Below are 18,257 nucleotides of genomic sequence, written 5' to 3' on the forward strand. Positions count from 1 at the left end.
GGCATAGAGGAGAAACAATAATGTACAGTATGTGGAAAATAATGTGTTTTTTTAACCTTAAACTGCATAAACTCATTTCATTACACCAAATACACAAAATAATTTTATTTTTAGCAAAGTCATATGCCCCCTTTAAGATAATAAAATAAGAACGGTTTCTTAAGCACCAAATCAAAATATTAGAATAATTTCTGAAGGATCATGTGACTCTGAAGACTCCAGTGAAAATTCAGCTTTGCCATCACAGAAATAAATTGCATTTTAAAATTAAAAATCTTACCGACCCTAAACTTTTCAACGGATGTGTACATATTCCTTCAGTGTTTATTTTTAGTATTTCTGGCCCAGAGCCTGCAGGTTACTTCACAGCCTGCAGTTATTTCATAATCTTAAGGTCTCAAAGACTAAAGCGCAGATGGAAAAGGTGCACTGCAAAATGTCTCATTTACATAACCAACCTGTTTAAACTAGCACCTCATTCAGTCATACAGCAGACAGTACCTAATAACCTCTTTCAGTGGACCCGTCATCTAAAAATGACCTTTTCCCGTTAGGCTCTTTCAAAAAGATTTATGTGGGTTTTGTTTATCCTGTTCACAGTAGATCGGCATCTTCCAATAAGTAATTCTTACCCTGCCTTAGGCAGAAGGTCAGAGTACTCGTGAGGAGAGGTGGTTTCTGGGAAATTGCAGAGAATGGCGAGCCGATGCTGGAGCAGCTCAGAGCCGTGGTAAGTGAAGAGAATGTCCAACGCCTGCACGTTACTCTCCTGGGAGGGAAAGAGACGAGGCGAGAGGAACAAGATTGATAGAGATAAATAATTAATAGACGATTTATGAAACAGAACTAACTACGGACAGCTTTATACTCTGCAACAATATTTCCCACATTACAAACCCCCAGAAGCCTTTGCATTGGGCAGGTGACCATATTTCAGACATCTACACTTTAAAATACTAACAGAATATATGGGGAATCTATATTTTATTCCACACGCTAGCAAGGGCGCACACACTTATCCACAAAACTGTGAAATGGTGACTATAACTCGTGCCGCGGGACCCCGTTACAGACGCTCGCGTCATGAACTGAGAACAAAGGAAGAGAGATTTACCCTTGAATACGTTCTTGCTGACAGAACAATATTCTGATTGCGGAACTTCTTGAAAAACTCAGCATCAAATCGCTGCTCTGCCGCATGAGGTCCACCCAGAATCTCCTGCAGAAAATGAAAGAATGATGAAAAAAGAAGGATAAAAGACAAGAGAGAAAGAAAGCAGAACAAACATGACAGTTCAGGAGAGGGTCTCGCACGTATACGCCTGAGGTAAATCCTCCCAGTCCACAGTGCTGGCATTTATCGCTTTGACATTTACAATTAAAGCCTTTAAGTCAACATGGCCACCGTGTGTATGTGTGTGCACGTGTGTGTTTAATGTCTCAGAGGCCTGGTTACATTCAGAACTATTCCCACTGAAATCAATTACAGATGAAGAAGACACTGACAAAGGCCATCCATCACAATCTGAGCAGGACATTAACTATGCGACAGGATGAAATGACGACACTCTTCTGCTGATGACTTTCAAATTGAAACAAAGCATTAAGAAATTAACTCGCTCACACATCAATTTATTCATAAAATGGTAAGATAAAATGACTAAGATTATTGAAGATTATTATCCAAGTCACACCATTCACTGTGGGTTTATAGTTTCAGGATGATCAAAGTTACTTCAGAAGGTGGTTTGTATAATTTTATTATCAATTTATAATTGACCAACCTTTTCTGCAATAAAATAGTTGTCATGTAGAAATAAGCAGGCTGTTGTTGCTACTGTGCCTTTAAGACTTCTGTATGGAAATTACCTTGGTTATAATTGGCCTATAATAACCTTCACATACAAGTATAAATCACATCAAGGGATTGGAATGACAGCAGCTGAATACTAAATAGGTGCTGACAATCTAAAACTAACTATCTGCCAAAAGTGGGTAAATTGAGAAAATTTACTGAACATAAATATTTATCCAGACAGGAAACATATATACATTATATATATATATATATTATACTGTATATATATATATGTGTGTGTGTGTGTGTGTATATATATTAAAAATATAAACAATATATTAATAAAAATAATATATTAGTATATTATTAGTATATAATAATTGTAGCGTCTGGACCAATCAGACACACCATTTTGCATGTGCTTTAAAGCCTTGCCGGTTAAACATTTAATTCGCATGCTGTTCTGACATGCACTTTTTCTAAGTGCATACACCTGAAGAGCGCATACACTAAAAATCCTGTCAAACAGCGCCTGATTACTGGACTAAGTTATCTTTCGCCTCTGATTGTGCTAATACTGTCAAAAACACACAAGGTTTACAAATAAACACAGTTGGTTATGTCTAAAGTGAAAGTAAAGACAAAAACGGCCGCGTGCTTGTATATTAGATGTGTGCAGGTCTTAAAGTGACAGCAGACTAATACTACTAACCATGCTGCTGCTTGCCATTGAAGGGAGAGTTCACCCAAAAATTTAAATTATTTACTCACTCTCATGTTGTCTCAAACCTGTATTAATTTCTTTCTTGTGCTGTACAACAAAAGAAGATATTTTGAAGAATGTGGGTAACCAAACAGTTGCTGGTCTTTGAATTCTTCAAAATAACTTTTATGTTCAACAGAAGAAAGAAACTCAATCAGGTTTAAAACAACTTGAGAGTGAACAAATGATGACAATTTTCATTTTTGGGTGAACTATTCCTTTAATGTTAATAAAACACAGAGAAAAGGTGAAGTCACCAGTGCATTATAATAAAATACAATTATATTCAAAACGTCTATCTTATGCAGTGGTTCTCAAGTCAATTTATTTTGTTCTACAGATTTTTTAAATATTTTCTCCTGAAAAACAAGTCCAAAAAAACTAATTAAAAACTCATTAGGAAGTCCTTTTTTGCAGCGTGTGTTGCCACAGAGTTTTGAAGAGAAAAAAAGGCATACTAGAGAGATCAGAGCAATAATTGTTAATTTTGGAGTAAAGGGTAGATATGATATGTAAATTTGGGTTGTATAAAGTGCTACCAGCTTAGTTTTAAGAAATGGTCTATTTGGACTGGGGAATAAGAGCAAAAAAAATCCTGTTCTCTGATATATCCTTTTTAAACCCAAATTGGTTCCTTTTAAAGCCAAATTCTGGAAGTTTAAATCTTTATTGAATACAAAAGTACAGTTTTTTGGAAAATGTTACCTCATAAGTGGCCAAGCGGTCCAGATAGCAGAGAAGCTTCAGTCTACTTCTGCAGAGCTCCTTCTGCTCTAGAGTCAGTCTGGAAGAACATAAGATCAACAGGATTAAACATGCAAACACAGTCTTATCTGGAGCTTATCGGCATGCATCCACTTCAGAGAGCCGCCGCTAATATCCATGAAAACGGTATAATGAAATAAAGCTTCACACACTCTGGGGGAGGGGTGGAGGATTTGACAGGCATGTGCGTAGAGGCTTACAGATATAATGAAAGGCATTACAAGGAAATACGGATGAATGGGACCATTTGTGATTGAAGAAAAAAAGGGGACCAAACAGAGGGAGAACAGTGCTGAAAGGGTTGTTGAAAATGAGCCATTATAGACCCAGATTAGGTCATCAAAGACAGGCTAATGTGAGGCGACCGCTGCCTGATTGCCTGGATGCCCATGCGAGCGCGCTTGTGTAGCAGTCAGTGTGAGAATCCACAGAAGGCAATTACAATCTCATTTCATTCTCCCTGCATTACTGTGGAAACCTGAGCTTCCCCTTGTATGCGAATGAGACTCGCACACATGCACAGATCATTGGACTGGGGGAGAATATTGAACTGCATGATGTTATCGCAATGCAAACATGATAAAAGAAGATTGAAAGAATAGCCCTTGCATAAACACACTCGCTCGTGGATGCTTAGCGCACATCTATCGCCCGGCCTCCACACGCTAGAGCGATTCTATTCCAGAGGTACCGAATGTAATGAAACTAAAGCAGAATTCAATGGCGTGTCAAGGGTTTATGGATGGCCTGACTGTAGAAGAAGCATTTTAAAAGTGCACTGAATCGGCACACAGCTGTCAGTTCACTTAACAACTTGTGTGATGAAGGTCGCTTGTCTTTAAAAGTGCCTAAACACAACATACCAAACACTGACATGGTCAAACTTGGAAAAAAAGAAGAAGAAAAAAAAAAACTATAATAACCATTAAAAATGTACAAGTCAATGGAATGATTGCATAGCAGGCTGGTTTAGAGAGGAGAAAATAAATAGGCTATTGATTTGTCACAGGATAAAAATGTAGTTTTGAAAAAAAAAAGATGAACTGATTAGTAAAAGCTAACATTCCTAACTAAATACACAGCATTTTGAAAATTTTGACAAATTTTCCAACAAAATAAGGATTAAAAAGTCATTAAATGGAGGGTTTTAATCGCAGAAACAGTTTTAAACAACAAGATGGCACACTAATTTACATCAAAATCTAAAGTGCACCTGATGCAATGCGTTACTTCATTTCAAGCAACACTGCATTTTTGCATCTGAGCCCCTTTAAACTCAGCAGTTTAGGGCTGTTCTGTCTTTCTGGCCTCAAATTTAAGATAATATCTATGATTTATATGCAACATAAGCTTTTTAATTGGTAATAAAAAATATAATTGACTTCAGACATTTTAATGCTAATTTAAATTTAATTTGAGAGCTAGGTGTAAGCCCAAATAAAGTGGGAGAAATGGTGTGAGAGACAATAAACAAAGGTGCAATCAAAAGACCAATCAGCATGTAAACTGTTCTAAAAACAAACTGCCAATTGCAGCCAAGTAGGTAAATATTACAGGTAAATAGCATTATCATGATATGTTGTTCCAGCTTATCAAAAAAAAAAAAAAAAAAAAAAAAAAAAAAATCTTATGCTGCCTTCAAAGTGCACCTGGAAAACCCATTCCTCCAAATCGGGTATTCGTTATTACAACATGACACACATTCAAGACAGAAACATAACAGGGAAAAAACCAAAAGGATTAATTACATTGTGAACAATAAACCTAAATAACTGCATATGAGATCAAACTGATGAAAATTATTCATAACACTTATTTTTACATAATATTTAACAAAAAAAAATATTAATCTTCATAAGGTGTCATTAGTGTCATCTTCATTAGTGTATTAAAATGCAAAATAGAAGCATTGTCACTCGTGGTCTCAGACCCCGGTTCATTTTATATTTTATAAATAAGGTTTAAAATAGGCAGCACACATAAACCTGAGATGATCTCGAAAAATACTGTATGTTTGAAAGGAGCTGAATTAACTGCAGGCAGTGTCATTTTCAACTGGGAGAAAATCGCTGTGAGACTGAAGCCTGATTGACAGGCAGACATTGTTAAGGGGAATCGCTATCAAAATATGCAGTTTAGCTGTGATGGTGAAAAAAGAGAAGAGCACTGAACTTTCTATTGCTCTCTAACACACACACACACACACACACACACACATATATACACCTTCAACTAAACCCAGCAGTCTGATCGATACTACCCCATTGCTATAATGGCGGCGTAGTTAAAAAGAAATTAACAGAATGATAATTGTCTTTTCTGCCTTTGCATAACCACAGCTGAACGTCGGGAGAAATTGAAGTACACACCATTAGAGTCGCTCTCTCTTTCTCAATGTTGACGTGCCTGTCTATTTTCTCTCTCTGTCACTCTTTATCTTCTTTCTTCATCGTCTTTATCATCTCTTTTGCTCTCTAAATGCTTTTGTTTCTCTTTTTCCTTCCATCTCGCCACTATTTTTCCTTTTTTCATTGGTTTTCTCTCAGTCAATCGCTATTTCCTCCTCGATGGAGTAAAAAGGACATCATGCATCATACACAGAGACAGACACTCATAAACAGCCATATTTAACACACACACATTAAATATACTGACTGCATACAAACAAACAGCCTGAGGAGTAAACACACAAACACACACTCTGGTGTCAGACCGCTGGCGGAAACGTACAGTAATTAAGTGCAAATTAGATACAGTTCTGTGTGCTATGCATGGAGAGCGTGTGTGTACGTGTTTAACTGAGTTACGCTATGAAAAACTTGGCAATTTTATCCGTGTAAACAAGTGTGTTTTGATTAGTGCAGTGTTTACAGCAAATGTTAGCCAATCTACGATTTTTTTGTCTATATCTTCCTCCCTATAGAGTGTGTAAGCGTTCATAATTTGTGTTTACCGAGGGCTCTTTCATTAAAGGCCTCTTGGGTAAAGCACAACAGAGGCATAAATTACCTTATGCAGATTAGAAATAAATCAATAAACGGCTTTAATTTTATCCTGCACCTCTTCCTCTCGATTCTCTCCATTCCCATCTGTGATGTCTCCAAGATCTCTTCCACTGAATTTAACTTTCTGATGAGCTTTGAGAACATCTACTAGTGGTGGGTCATGTCCAACAACCAACTAGCGCATAAGTGAGGTCGACTAGTTTATCTGTATTTTTTTCTTTTTATCACTACATTTTAGCAGTGGTGCTTTAATTAGCGCGCTGAGAGCATGCTGTGCTTTAGCTCTTGGGCAGATTGCATGGTAAAACTATTCAGGATAATTCCAATAGTTATTAAGTCAAGTTAAAAATAGTCCAACTTTTAAAGATGCCATGAAATCAAATTTAGAGTTTTGTGGCGTTTAGTACGTGACTATGTGCTAGTGCAGGGGTTTTTAAACTAGGGTCCGAGGACCCCCAGGAGGCCACCAAGAGTATATGGACATTTTAGGACAAAAAGGATTTTACAAAATATATGTTTTGGATATAATTTTGGAATGTCAAAAATAACATGTTAAGTTTAGATTTATTTAACCCAATTTTTAGAAATACATTTACAATACATGACGCTTTAGAACAAAAGGTATGTGAAAAGTGCTGTATGAATAAAATGTATCTGCAAACTAAGTTTATAAATTTAAATTCACTCAAATAGTGGACAGAAAAAAAAAAGTACACTAGGGCTGGGCGATATGTCAAAAATATCGTATCGATAATCGCATTTAAAAATATCGCGATATCCGATAATATCGTCTACCTAAGCCCCACCTCTACCACACCCCGGCCCCGCCGAGACAACATTGCCGACATGCACCATAAACACACACCATGTTCACTTGGTCTTAATTATTGCCACAAAGTTTGGTTTTACTTTTCTTAGTTTGTGCTTAAACTAACAGAAAATATTAGCTTTGCTGTTATTTTGGTGCTGCTAATAATTTCCACTCTGTTCTTATCAAATTTGTGTTTGAAATTAATTTAGTTTTGTGAGGAGAACTGTTGAGGAAAAATAATAGAACCCAATTTTAAGTTCATCATGGTGAAGTTGGACATTCTGGCAGTGATTGTAAGAATGATAAATGCATGTTGATGTCATATAATAATGTCTTGAATAAAATATTCATATTTTCCAATGTTTCTCTTTTTGGCATTATCGCCTGTGTAGACACATTTCATGATGGCAAGTTTAATTTCTTTGATAACAATTGCAGCGTTGTTTTTAAACTTGTAGTCAAGCTATAACGTATTTGATATTTATCATGACTAAAATCATGCCGGGATTAAAAACGAATTGAGCAAAAACTTTAGTTTTTTCCCCTTTCTGGTAGCCTACTAGTTCGGAGGTCTCTTTTGGTCCATTTTTAACAAAAAAATAACTGCTTTATTTATTTAGAAGCAGGGTAATTTAAATGTCATTTTTGTATTGTAATTTTTATTATTTTTATTTTATTAATCAAAATACAGCGCCCACAATATAATATTCAGTGTTGGGCTGCCGAAACTCCAAACGCGTGCATGTTGAGGGGCGAGCTGAGAAGCCTACTAATGTCTTCATCCGTTGGCAACATCTTCATAGTTTTGCTGCAAATGAATTAGTATATAAGAGGTGGCTTTTGTGCGTGCGCTTTGTGTGTGTGTGTAAGAGAGAGAGAGTGTGTGAGCGTGTGTGTGTGCATGTAAGAGAGAGAGAGTATGTGAGTGTGTGTGTGTGTGCACAGCGCGGAAACCAGCGTGCGAGTGCAGAAGTGAGTTTTATCTCGTCTTCTTGCAGCTGAATTCTTGTTTTAAAATCACAATAAATGCACATACAGAAATCGAGAAGCGGAATCTAAATGTAATTTTATAAGTAATTTGATTCCTGAACTTACGCATCTGATCTGATTTCCGAAATCGGAATAGCTTTTTGATTCTTAACCTCCTACTAAATTATTTCATTCTTGCATGCAAAAAGACCTGTATGGTGACTATGGGGCTATGTAAAATATTTTTTGCAACTTACTAGGTTTATCATTTGTCATTTTTTTCCGATAATGTCGATAATTGTCTGTTACCTGACTTTTGACATCGCGATACTTATGAGACATCGTCGATATACGATAATATCGTCATATCGCCCAGCCCTAATGTACACTGTCAATATACTGTATGGTCAAATACATACAGTATACTACGTAAATAAACAAATATTTTCCAGGTAGCATTTTAAGAATTTTACTTTGATTTAATACTTTGACAAATTAAGAGGCATTTTTTGTTTAATTATTAATTATGTGTGGAAACAACATGCCTGTAAAATACTTCTCTCATACAATATATTGTTTTATAGGAGGGAAAGGATCTGAAACCCTGTACTCCTAAAAGCTGGCAAAATACATTATTTGTTATACATTTTTATATACATACACATTATATAGGATTTTAAACGCAGCCTAATTACAGAGGGTTTCCTCTAGAGATCTGTTCAAGCAGCAAGCCGACTAGCAGATTCTTCAAGTATGTAGTCAGGCATATCACTAACATCTGCCCAATTTACAATGACTGTGTGTGTATGTGAGAGAGCCTACCTGCTAAAGTCCACTTTCTTGAGGAGCTCCTGTCTCTTCTTGGCTTCCCTCTCCTTTCTTTGCTCCATCTCTTCCTCTGTGGAAACGGAGTCTTCATATGGAGCATCGTCCAGGTCCAAATCGCCTGACAAAATGAATCTATGACAATAGACACCCTGGTTAACATACAGCCAAAGAGGAGATCTCTAGATCTGTGTTAGGATGGGTCACACACCTGCCCTGGTCTTCTCCCTCACCAATGGCAAACAGTGCTTCAAGGTCGGTTCCTTTCAGGCCATATTGCAGGAGCTCTTTGGCAGCATCCACATTCTCTGGAACCCTCTCCACACACTCATGCAGGACCCATGATCTTTTCTTTATCTTACTCTGTGGGGGGAAAAAAGGGAAAATTTAAGAACTACTCATACTAAGCACAAATTTTGGTCACAAATTTGATTAGTCAAGATAGAGTCAAGATGTAAAAAAGAATACATCCCTTGGGAACCCCACACTTCAAGTGCAAACAAAGAATAAATAAATAAAAACAAATTAAAACGTTTGCATTAAAGCAAAAGAACAACTACAGTGCTTTGATTTTTTTTCCTGACATTTTGGAAAGAAAAAAAATGCTTTTGATTTGCATGGGTTATTTGCATTGCAAAATATTTTTGTTAGAAATATTGTGGTTGAGGAACGACTTTTACCAAGTAGTCCTGAATGGAAGCGATGCTGACTGTAGATTTTCTCCACTGTCTCTGATAGACGAGATCAGAATCCAGACCATATGCTTGAGCGAGAGAGAGAGCCTCTCCATACTCCTCATTATCAATCTGTGAACACACACACACAAACACCAGATAAACTTCAACTGAAAGCACTTGGTCTTATTAATGGTCCATCTAAGACTCATGGACCTGTTAATATTATAGCAATAAAGTACATCTATGAGGAGCTAAGGTATCTCACAAAATGCTGTTTTGTTGGCATCTTCATGCTGTTTCAAACGCCTGCCCAATTCCCTCCAACATTCATCTTCTCATTCCACACTCGGAAGGTTTTGTGAAGCGACTATATGTAAAAGGCTAAGCTCATGAATATTAATGAACATGCTGATGTTGCTAGGTACTCTTCAAGGTCTACGTAATCTTTGTAGATCATCTGGTCACGTTACATGAATTGTTATTCTTGTGAAAAGCCTTCATCTTGGTGCTATTTATAATGTGCAGCATGAGGGTGAGTTTGTTTGCTTTTTTAAAAGTCATACCAGCTTCTTTGGCTATTTTTAAGGCGAAAACCATACTTGAGATAAACCAACCTGAGAATGAAATGGAACCTAAAGATATTTAAAACCCACTTTTCCTAAAAATTCTGAAATGAAACAGAATAAAACTATTTTCTCAGAGGAGTAGAAATTTTACAATCCCATGAGTGATTGACTGAATTTTCATTTTTTGGTGTACCATCCCTTCATAGGGTACAAGTCGGGTTCCAGAAGTAAAAATTCCATGTATTTTCTCCATAGGGGAATTGATTTTATGATAATTTTTAATGCTAAAACTCTTGGTGAAAAACTACATTAACCATGATTCTGCTAAGAAATCTCCATCAGAAAATAGCAAATCACATCAAAAGAACTCTTTAGTCCCATGAAGATCTGTGAATGGAAAAAGTCTGTCTCCCTACGCACTCAAAATACTTTTTTTTTTTTATGGCAGTTTTAAGATGACATACAGGTAAGATTATAAAATCATTTAAACCCAAAACTATATTTTATGTTCAGAAGTTTATTTATTCGGTGAGTAATTTTGTAATAAGCAGGATAATGTACAGTCATCTGCTCATTATAATGACTCTACCTTAAATTTCAGCCAAGTAATTTTGGTTGAGTGGGTGGTTTTGCTCCGTCTGGTTGTTATAGTAACCCACCTTCCTCTGGTAGAGCTCCTCTGGCGTGGTGGACCTCAGGCTGACCAGGCGGTAGTTCTTGATAACAGTGCGTGGCCATTTTCGGGGAGGGGCGAAGCGTTCCATCTCAGTCACGTAGTACAGGCCCTGCTTCACGTATCCAAAATAACGTGCCTTGGCCGAGGACTCTTCATCCGAGTCGGAGTCATCATCACCATCATCCTCTTCACCCATCACGCTGCTCTCCAGACGAGAGCGCTTATGGGCCAGCTTTACCTCACACTGAGAGGACAGAGAGAGATCAAGAAGATCTGCCTGGCTGACTCAAGGACAATGAAAAGTTAATGGAACTTTCTGGAACAATTTTTTGACTATTTAAAAACAAAACAAAAAAACAAGATTGGATGATTTTGAATATTGACTTGGAAGACTAACAAACACTGTTTCCGCAGGACATAAAACCCATTTTCCTGGCAGTACCTGTTTGTTTGTTTCTTTCTCACACACTGAAAAATCTATCAAACAAACTTCACACAGTCGACACCACAGCTGTGTGCTGCATTTCCCTACGGAGTGAGGAAACCGTCAACCGAACATACAGCCAGAATAAAAACCGACATCTCTCTCATGTTCTCACTTTCCTTCTTTTCTCATCCCTCTGTACTCCCCCCTCCAGGTTCACATCTCTCAAGCTGTGAGAGCTTTACATCATTGGTAAGCACCAAAAAACAATGAGGTGGAGATGGAAGAGATGAGATTTTTTTCTTATCTGAGGATGAGGAGCGGTAAAGCACTTTTATGATGATGGCCTGAAGATAGAGAGAGAGTGTCGGAATAACACGACTTCCTTTACATAAGTAATTACTGTCATCAGCGGCTACGAATGAAAGACAATGTTCTTGAGGGAGAAGTGTTTTGTCACTAGGTCTTAAAATATAAAGGTTTTCTTTTGACAATGTTATATTATATTATTGTTTAAAAGTTTGGGGTCAAAAGTTTCTTATGCTCACTGGGGCAGTAAAAAGTAATATGGTGAAATATTAGAATCTAAAATAGCCATTTTCAATAGATTTAAAATTTTTGTTGATGTTGTTTGTGTTTTTCAGCATCAAGGTTAATATAGTTTTGAATTTTTAAATTAGTTTTATTTTAATATCGTTTTCAAATTTGCTATAAAATTCAGTTAAGTTTTTATTAGTTTAATTCATATTTGTGTTAGTTTTAGTTTAGTTTTTATTTTGTGAACGCATTTTTATTTAGTTTTTATATAGTTTAGTTTCAGTTTTAGTTTCAGTTTTAATTAAAGTTCATATCCAATGATGTGTGTTGAGATATTTAGTATGAAAAAAAATGTAGCCTGATTTGGTTATATGTCTTTCCTTATTTAACCATAGGCTAATCATGATATTGTGACTGTGGTGTCTTGCTCACTTTTCCGTTAACAGCCGTGCATCAATCAAACTAATCACTAACCATCATCTGGGGACTAATGAAATTCAATAATAACGGCAATCGCATTTAACAGTAAAGGCTTATATTTGAATGTTCTTTTCATTTATGAAGAATTATAAGCATGTGTATTATGTGATTTAGCCAATGCACATTTGTTCAAAAGCCTGGCAGAATGATCAGAAGATGCTAGGCAAAAGTTGTGTTGTTCACAGAAAGAATGAGCGTTCTCAGTTTTCGTTTACGAAAATAACCTTGTTCAGCAGTCATTACTCCATTCTTCAGTGTCACATGATACATGATCCTTCAGAAATCATTCTAATATGCTGATCTGGTGATCAAGAAACGTTTCTCATTTTTAACAATGTTGAAAACAGTTCTGCTTATTATTTTTGTGGAAACCATGATACATTTTTTAGGATTTTTTGATGAATAGAAAGATAAAAAGAACAGCATTTATTTGAAATAAATATATATTTTTAATAATGTTAAAGTCTTTACTGTTACTTTTGCTGCATCCTTGCTAATTAAAAGTATAAATCTTTCAAAAAAAAAAAAAAAAAAAACTTACCGGCCACAAACATTTAAACAATATATTATACTAGTCTAATATATGAAAAATGTCACAGGATTCTGAGTTTTGAGTCAATCAACTGGAGAGTAAAAATCAGTTTTTTGGAAATCATTTCCCTACAGAGACACTTATTTAAACTAGCGAGACCAGGGAGGATCACAAAATACAGTAATCTTATGTCTTTGGGAAACATAATGGCCAAATAAAAAAAATAAATGTATGATGTTTCTAAATGTTTTACTTTGAGCAAAATTATCACTGATATATCAAGAATATTCAATATATTATTAACACTGATGAAAACTGATACATATACAAAGACACACCTCCAAACTGAGGAAGCCCCCATCATGGGCCGAGGTGACTCGCGGTGAGGTTTCAAACCACTCGCAGGACTTGCCAAGTAAGTTTTTGAGTGTCCGCACAGAGGACACAGTGAGAGCCCCAGAACAGCGGGCTAAAATCAAAGCAGTCTCACTCCACCAGCTCACATCTAGCAGAGACTGGTACTGCTCCTTATCTGAGAAGAGAGAAAGAGAGAAAGAGACAGGTGTTGAGGAAGACAAGACACAGAAAAAAAAATCTCAATATTATAAATAAAACATTTCACAGACATTCATTCATTTAAAAGTCACCATTCCACAGCTAAAAGTGATAGATGATTTAGAAACATCATTTTCAAAGAAGAAACGGAGAAGAAAGCAGAAACCGAGGACAAGCAGACAGACCAGCTTTATGAAAACGTGTGATCTAAACTCACAATCAAAATGTCACTGCCTGAATTTAACGCCTCTCCACGAAGACACAAGACGCAGGGCTTTATTAAAGCATTATTCTCTCTCCCAACACGTCTGTCTGGACTCACTACATAATTAATAGTGCTAGGTAAGTGTAGGAGTAGATACACATCTAAAGTTGAGGGTCTGGCTACCTTTTATCTTCTTTCTCTTCTCCAGCGAAGTCTTCCATTCTGGGTTGATCTCGTCAAACCCCAGCTAAATGAAAGAGAGGACAAGAAAGATTGTGTAAAAAAGGATAGCTAAAGGTGCTTTTTTCTTTTTTTTGAAGTGACAGAATGCATGCTGAAGAGAAAGTCGTGGGCAAATCAGTGGAACATAGCAGCATGACATTGGAAGTCTGAACTACAAAAAGTGCTACAAAGAGAGAAGACATACAAGCAACGTATACGCAAGAACAAACAAATCATCTTATGACAGTGTTAAAAGGTGTTTTCATTTCTAGCTGTGCCCTAGAAAGCAATATTAAAGCTGAAGTGTATCATCTTTTCCCATGTTAAAATGTTTTCTTCTATCCTAGCTTTTTGTATGTTAACGTTTTACACAATATAATATAAAATAGAAAAAATATATATTTTTAATTTAATATATACTCACATGGAATGAACGTAATCAAAAGCTGTTGTATTCTAAATGGAAAGGGTCACCTCATGGAAACAGCCATCTTGGAATCACATGACCAGCCGAATACTACTTATTTTTATTTCTGTAATTCCTCTTATTGGAGACTTATAAACAATCATGACTGCAAACAGAGCATTTCTACAATGGCTTTGGTAACTGTAAATATACGTTTTTTGTGTAATGCTACATGCTCACCACTAGCAATAAATTGAGTACACCTTTAAAAATCAGCACGAAACGGAAATTACGGTTGTCTTCTCAAACAAAAAAAAACGTAGAGGACTTGATTTTATCCATCGGGAATTGACTGGATTGTTGAATTGTTGTAATTTGCTAATTGCTGCAATAATTATGTTACTGACAGGTTGTTTGGGGGGTGGAATCATTGTTCCTCCCTCGTGTGAGAAGAGATGTCTGTGAGGGGGAACGTTAATGTTTTTGATTAAAGATTACAAAGGCACAGACAACCGCTAAATTTGAATTTTGATTTCCTGGTGACTTTTATATGCAGAGACAACTCAGCCATTGCACATTGATTGCCCTTAAAAGTGTAAACACTGTAGTGCTTTTAAAACTTTGCTTTATTTGTTTGAGAATCCTGACCAGCCCTGCACGGCAACAATGATTCAACCAATGCCGTGAGTTTGAGGGCGTGATTATCTGATTGCTTGACCAATGACAGGCAAACAGAGTGTTTGAGAAACCGGTTTAAAAACAGTTAATTACATTGGTTGGAACAGTGGCACAGAAATGCATACACATCAGCTTTAAGTCTCTGAAATTGAGCACACACACACACAGAGTGATTTTATTACTTGTTCCTCTTGTTTCCAGCTGCCTCTCAGTTTGAATGATGGAATATCCCAGAGACTGAGACTGCCAGAGAAGTGGATCACAGCCAGCACTGTGCCATCAGGAGACAGACTCATTCGGAACACACCATCCTAAGTAAACATACACGTTCAATTAGGCATTACACTATTTATTCAGAGTTCTTAGAAGAATGAAATTGAGCTTTGGCTTTTCATTTTATATGATGTCATAATGGCCCAGAGAGACAGAAAAGAAAATGTAAGCAAAAAAATTGAGTGAGCGACAAAAAAAACTTCACCAATCTAACTCACCTGTTCACTGTTATGCCTGGAGAAAAGTCGAAAGCTGGGCATCCTGAAGAATCCTCGCCTCTGGGACTAAATAAGAAAAGGAAGTGATGATTCATAACATCCTTCATGATATCATGGATGCATTTACATACTTAAATTAGTTTTACTTCAACTCATTCCTGTTTAAAAATCCAGGTTAAACTGGTAGCTGGTTTTTAACTGCAACAAAGCAGCTACCAGCTGGTCATACTTGCTTAAGGTTATCAAGCTGGTTTCTGGAACATGCAAGCTGATAACTAATCACCAAAATGGACAAGTTAGAAACCAAAGAGATTTGATCACTTTATATGACAAACAGATTTAAACTTTTATTCACATATAAACGCACATACATATAGTACATCACATATGGTAAATATAGAAGCTTGTGCATGTGCCGCACTAGAACAAACCTCACTGGTTCTCGTGCTTCATGCACGCATGTTTGAGCTTTTGTGTTTACCATATGAGATGTGCTTTATATATGCGTGTCATTTTTAGATGTAAATTAAATCTGTTCATCATATTAAGCAATCGTATCTCTTCACAAGAATAAGTTTAAACCGCTCAATTCATATGGATTCATTTCACAATGCCTTTATGGTTCTTTTTGGGTCTTCAAAGTTACCTGGATTTTTAGAGGAGAATGCTTTTCAGTCTTTAACAGACTTCTCGGCAACATATTTAAGGTGTGTGTGAAAGGTCATGGTGGGTTTTCAAACTGAACACCCACCATAATCTCTCACTCGTTCAGTAACACTATATCAAGCTAAGAACTAAAAAAATAATTGAACATTGAACAAATATGAAGAATATTAAAACAGGTTCCACCAATTCAATTCGAAGTCACACGATTGGACCTGTAGGAGAGAATAAACAGCTAGAGGCCTCAGTACTAAAGCTCTTATTAAGCCTACAATGCCGTTTCCTGAGCTCAGTACATAAAACCTTTACAACCTTAGAAAACCAGAAATGAGCCTGTGCTTTCAGGTTTGTGAAATACAGTGATGTGAGAATGGATGATTGTGTATTCTGAGCAGCAGTCAGTGCAGAAGTGTCTTTACTCCTTGAAATATCTCCGTTTCTTAAGGGGTAGAGCAGCCCTTACAAATGCATGGACTACTAGATTTAGTATCGTTCTCATAAAATCCAATACAAAAGCAAGCACTGAACACACTTGGAGTTAGGGATTTGTCAAGGAGAAGTGTGTAATAGTTTTGCAAAGTGAGCAAACTACCAATTTTCTACTGGCGGCTGATAAAATCTAGAAAAGAAAAAAAAAACAAAGCAATAACCCACGTAATACATAGGGATCAGAATATCATAAAGACTGTAGACTGTAAACGGTGAACAGGAGACTACATAAAGTTTATTTTTTTACTTTCTCAGTGGGAAACTAGTAAGATCAAAGATCCAAACCATGATCAGAGACCTGATATGCCTTTCTTTTTTTTCTTTTTTTTGGTGAAAGAGTGCATGTCATGGACATGGATGCTGTATCATTAGTACATTAATATTCCTTTATATGTCCATCGACAGACTCACTGCACTGATGTCGTCCTCATAGCTGGTGACCTGTTTATAGTGAGGTGACCCTGACAACACCCTCCACGCTGTGATCCCGCAACGGCTTGCCCTGGACACATTACTGTCTCCAGACTCACACCCTCCCACCAGCAGCAACCTGAGGAACACACAAACACATCAGCAGCATGAGTCAGAGAAAAACACACACACACACACACACACACACACACACACACACACATAGAGCACCTCAGCCCGTTTATGAGGCTGTAGTGGTCCATGAGGGGCTGATGAAACAGGAAAGGGATCTGATCTGATCTACACATGTGAACAGCATATACAAACAAATGTACACACTAGAGGTCGACCGATGTATCGGTTTTGCCGATTAATCGGCACCGATAGTTTTTTGCTGGAACTATTGGTTATCGGCAAAAATCCATGCCGATAGTTTTCCGGGTTGCGTCCGTTGCTAGAACGGCTGAGAAGGGTCTGCAGTCATTATACAGTACGAGAGCGGCCTCTAGTGGTTGAAATCACTGACAGCACGTGCTATTTGTTTAGACACGTGATACTGCACGCTGAACAGAGCGGGAAAGTTCAGACGCGGATTTAAATGCAGCCGACAGAAAATCCTGCTGCGCCACAGAGCGCCATTCACATAGTTTTCCATTAAATTACATTATATTTGTCCCGAATTGTTGTTAATGCTTCATTTATAGAGCTATAATATAGATCGCGGTTTCTCTTTCCGTTTGCTCCGTTTTTTAAACACCGAACTTCACACTCATCTATGCCTCATTGTTCGTTCATTCTTGAAGTAAACTTGTGTCCGTTTGGTGATTAAATAAACTGTTTTAGACCGCTGCTCGAATTGAACGCGACGCGTCCGGAGTGTGTGTGATACCGGTGAGTTCTCCTAGACTCAACGCTGCACTTTTATTTTGATTAGATAATCATCAAGTGTTCAAGAATAGAAGAAGTTAAAGTGTGAGAGTATACATACAATATCCATATGTATATAATTTTAATGCTATGGCCTTTGTGTATATATTTAAAGATGTGCATCTTTAAGCATGACTGTTGAAATGAAATGGTAACACTTTAAAATAAGAGTCCATTTGTAACATTAAGATTAATGAAAGCTGTGTAATGAAAGTATTGTTCCTTGTTAGAGTGTGTTAATTTCAACATTTTTATTATTATTATTATTATTATTACTACTACTACTAGTATGGTTCAGTACTGTTTTTTTAATAAAGCATTATTTTAGTTTTTGTTCAGTATCCATTTTAAAAACTATCGGTTAATTAATCGGGATCGGCCA

The 18,257-nt window shown here is 36.8% G+C and overlaps 1 protein-coding gene across 1 annotated transcript in view; it reads right to left on the reverse strand.

Annotated features, from left to right (window-relative positions):
• nbas (NBAS subunit of NRZ tethering complex) overlaps nt 1-18,257 on the reverse strand; it is a 158,103-nt gene that overhangs the window by 129,391 nt on the left and 10,455 nt on the right. Inside the window, exons 10-21 of the mRNA XM_016496323.1 lie at nt 16,949-17,087; nt 15,386-15,451; nt 15,077-15,205; nt 13,772-13,835; nt 13,167-13,360; nt 10,839-11,099; nt 9,617-9,742; nt 9,148-9,299; nt 8,934-9,071; nt 3,267-3,345; nt 1,115-1,219; nt 633-769 (exon numbers count right to left, since the gene is read on the reverse strand). Of these exons, the coding sequence (XP_016351809.1) occupies nt 633-769; nt 1,115-1,219; nt 3,267-3,345; nt 8,934-9,071; nt 9,148-9,299; nt 9,617-9,742; nt 10,839-11,099; nt 13,167-13,360; nt 13,772-13,835; nt 15,077-15,205; nt 15,386-15,451; nt 16,949-17,087 (1,590 nt within the window). The remainder of the gene's footprint in view (nt 1-632; nt 770-1,114; nt 1,220-3,266; nt 3,346-8,933; nt 9,072-9,147; nt 9,300-9,616; nt 9,743-10,838; nt 11,100-13,166; nt 13,361-13,771; nt 13,836-15,076; nt 15,206-15,385; nt 15,452-16,948; nt 17,088-18,257) is intronic.

Source organism: Sinocyclocheilus anshuiensis, unplaced genomic scaffold, assembly GCF_001515605.1.
Source record: "Sinocyclocheilus anshuiensis isolate Anshui unplaced genomic scaffold, SAMN03320099.WGS_v1.1 scaffold306, whole genome shotgun sequence".
Taxonomy (NCBI): domain Eukaryota; kingdom Metazoa; phylum Chordata; class Actinopteri; order Cypriniformes; family Cyprinidae; genus Sinocyclocheilus; species Sinocyclocheilus anshuiensis.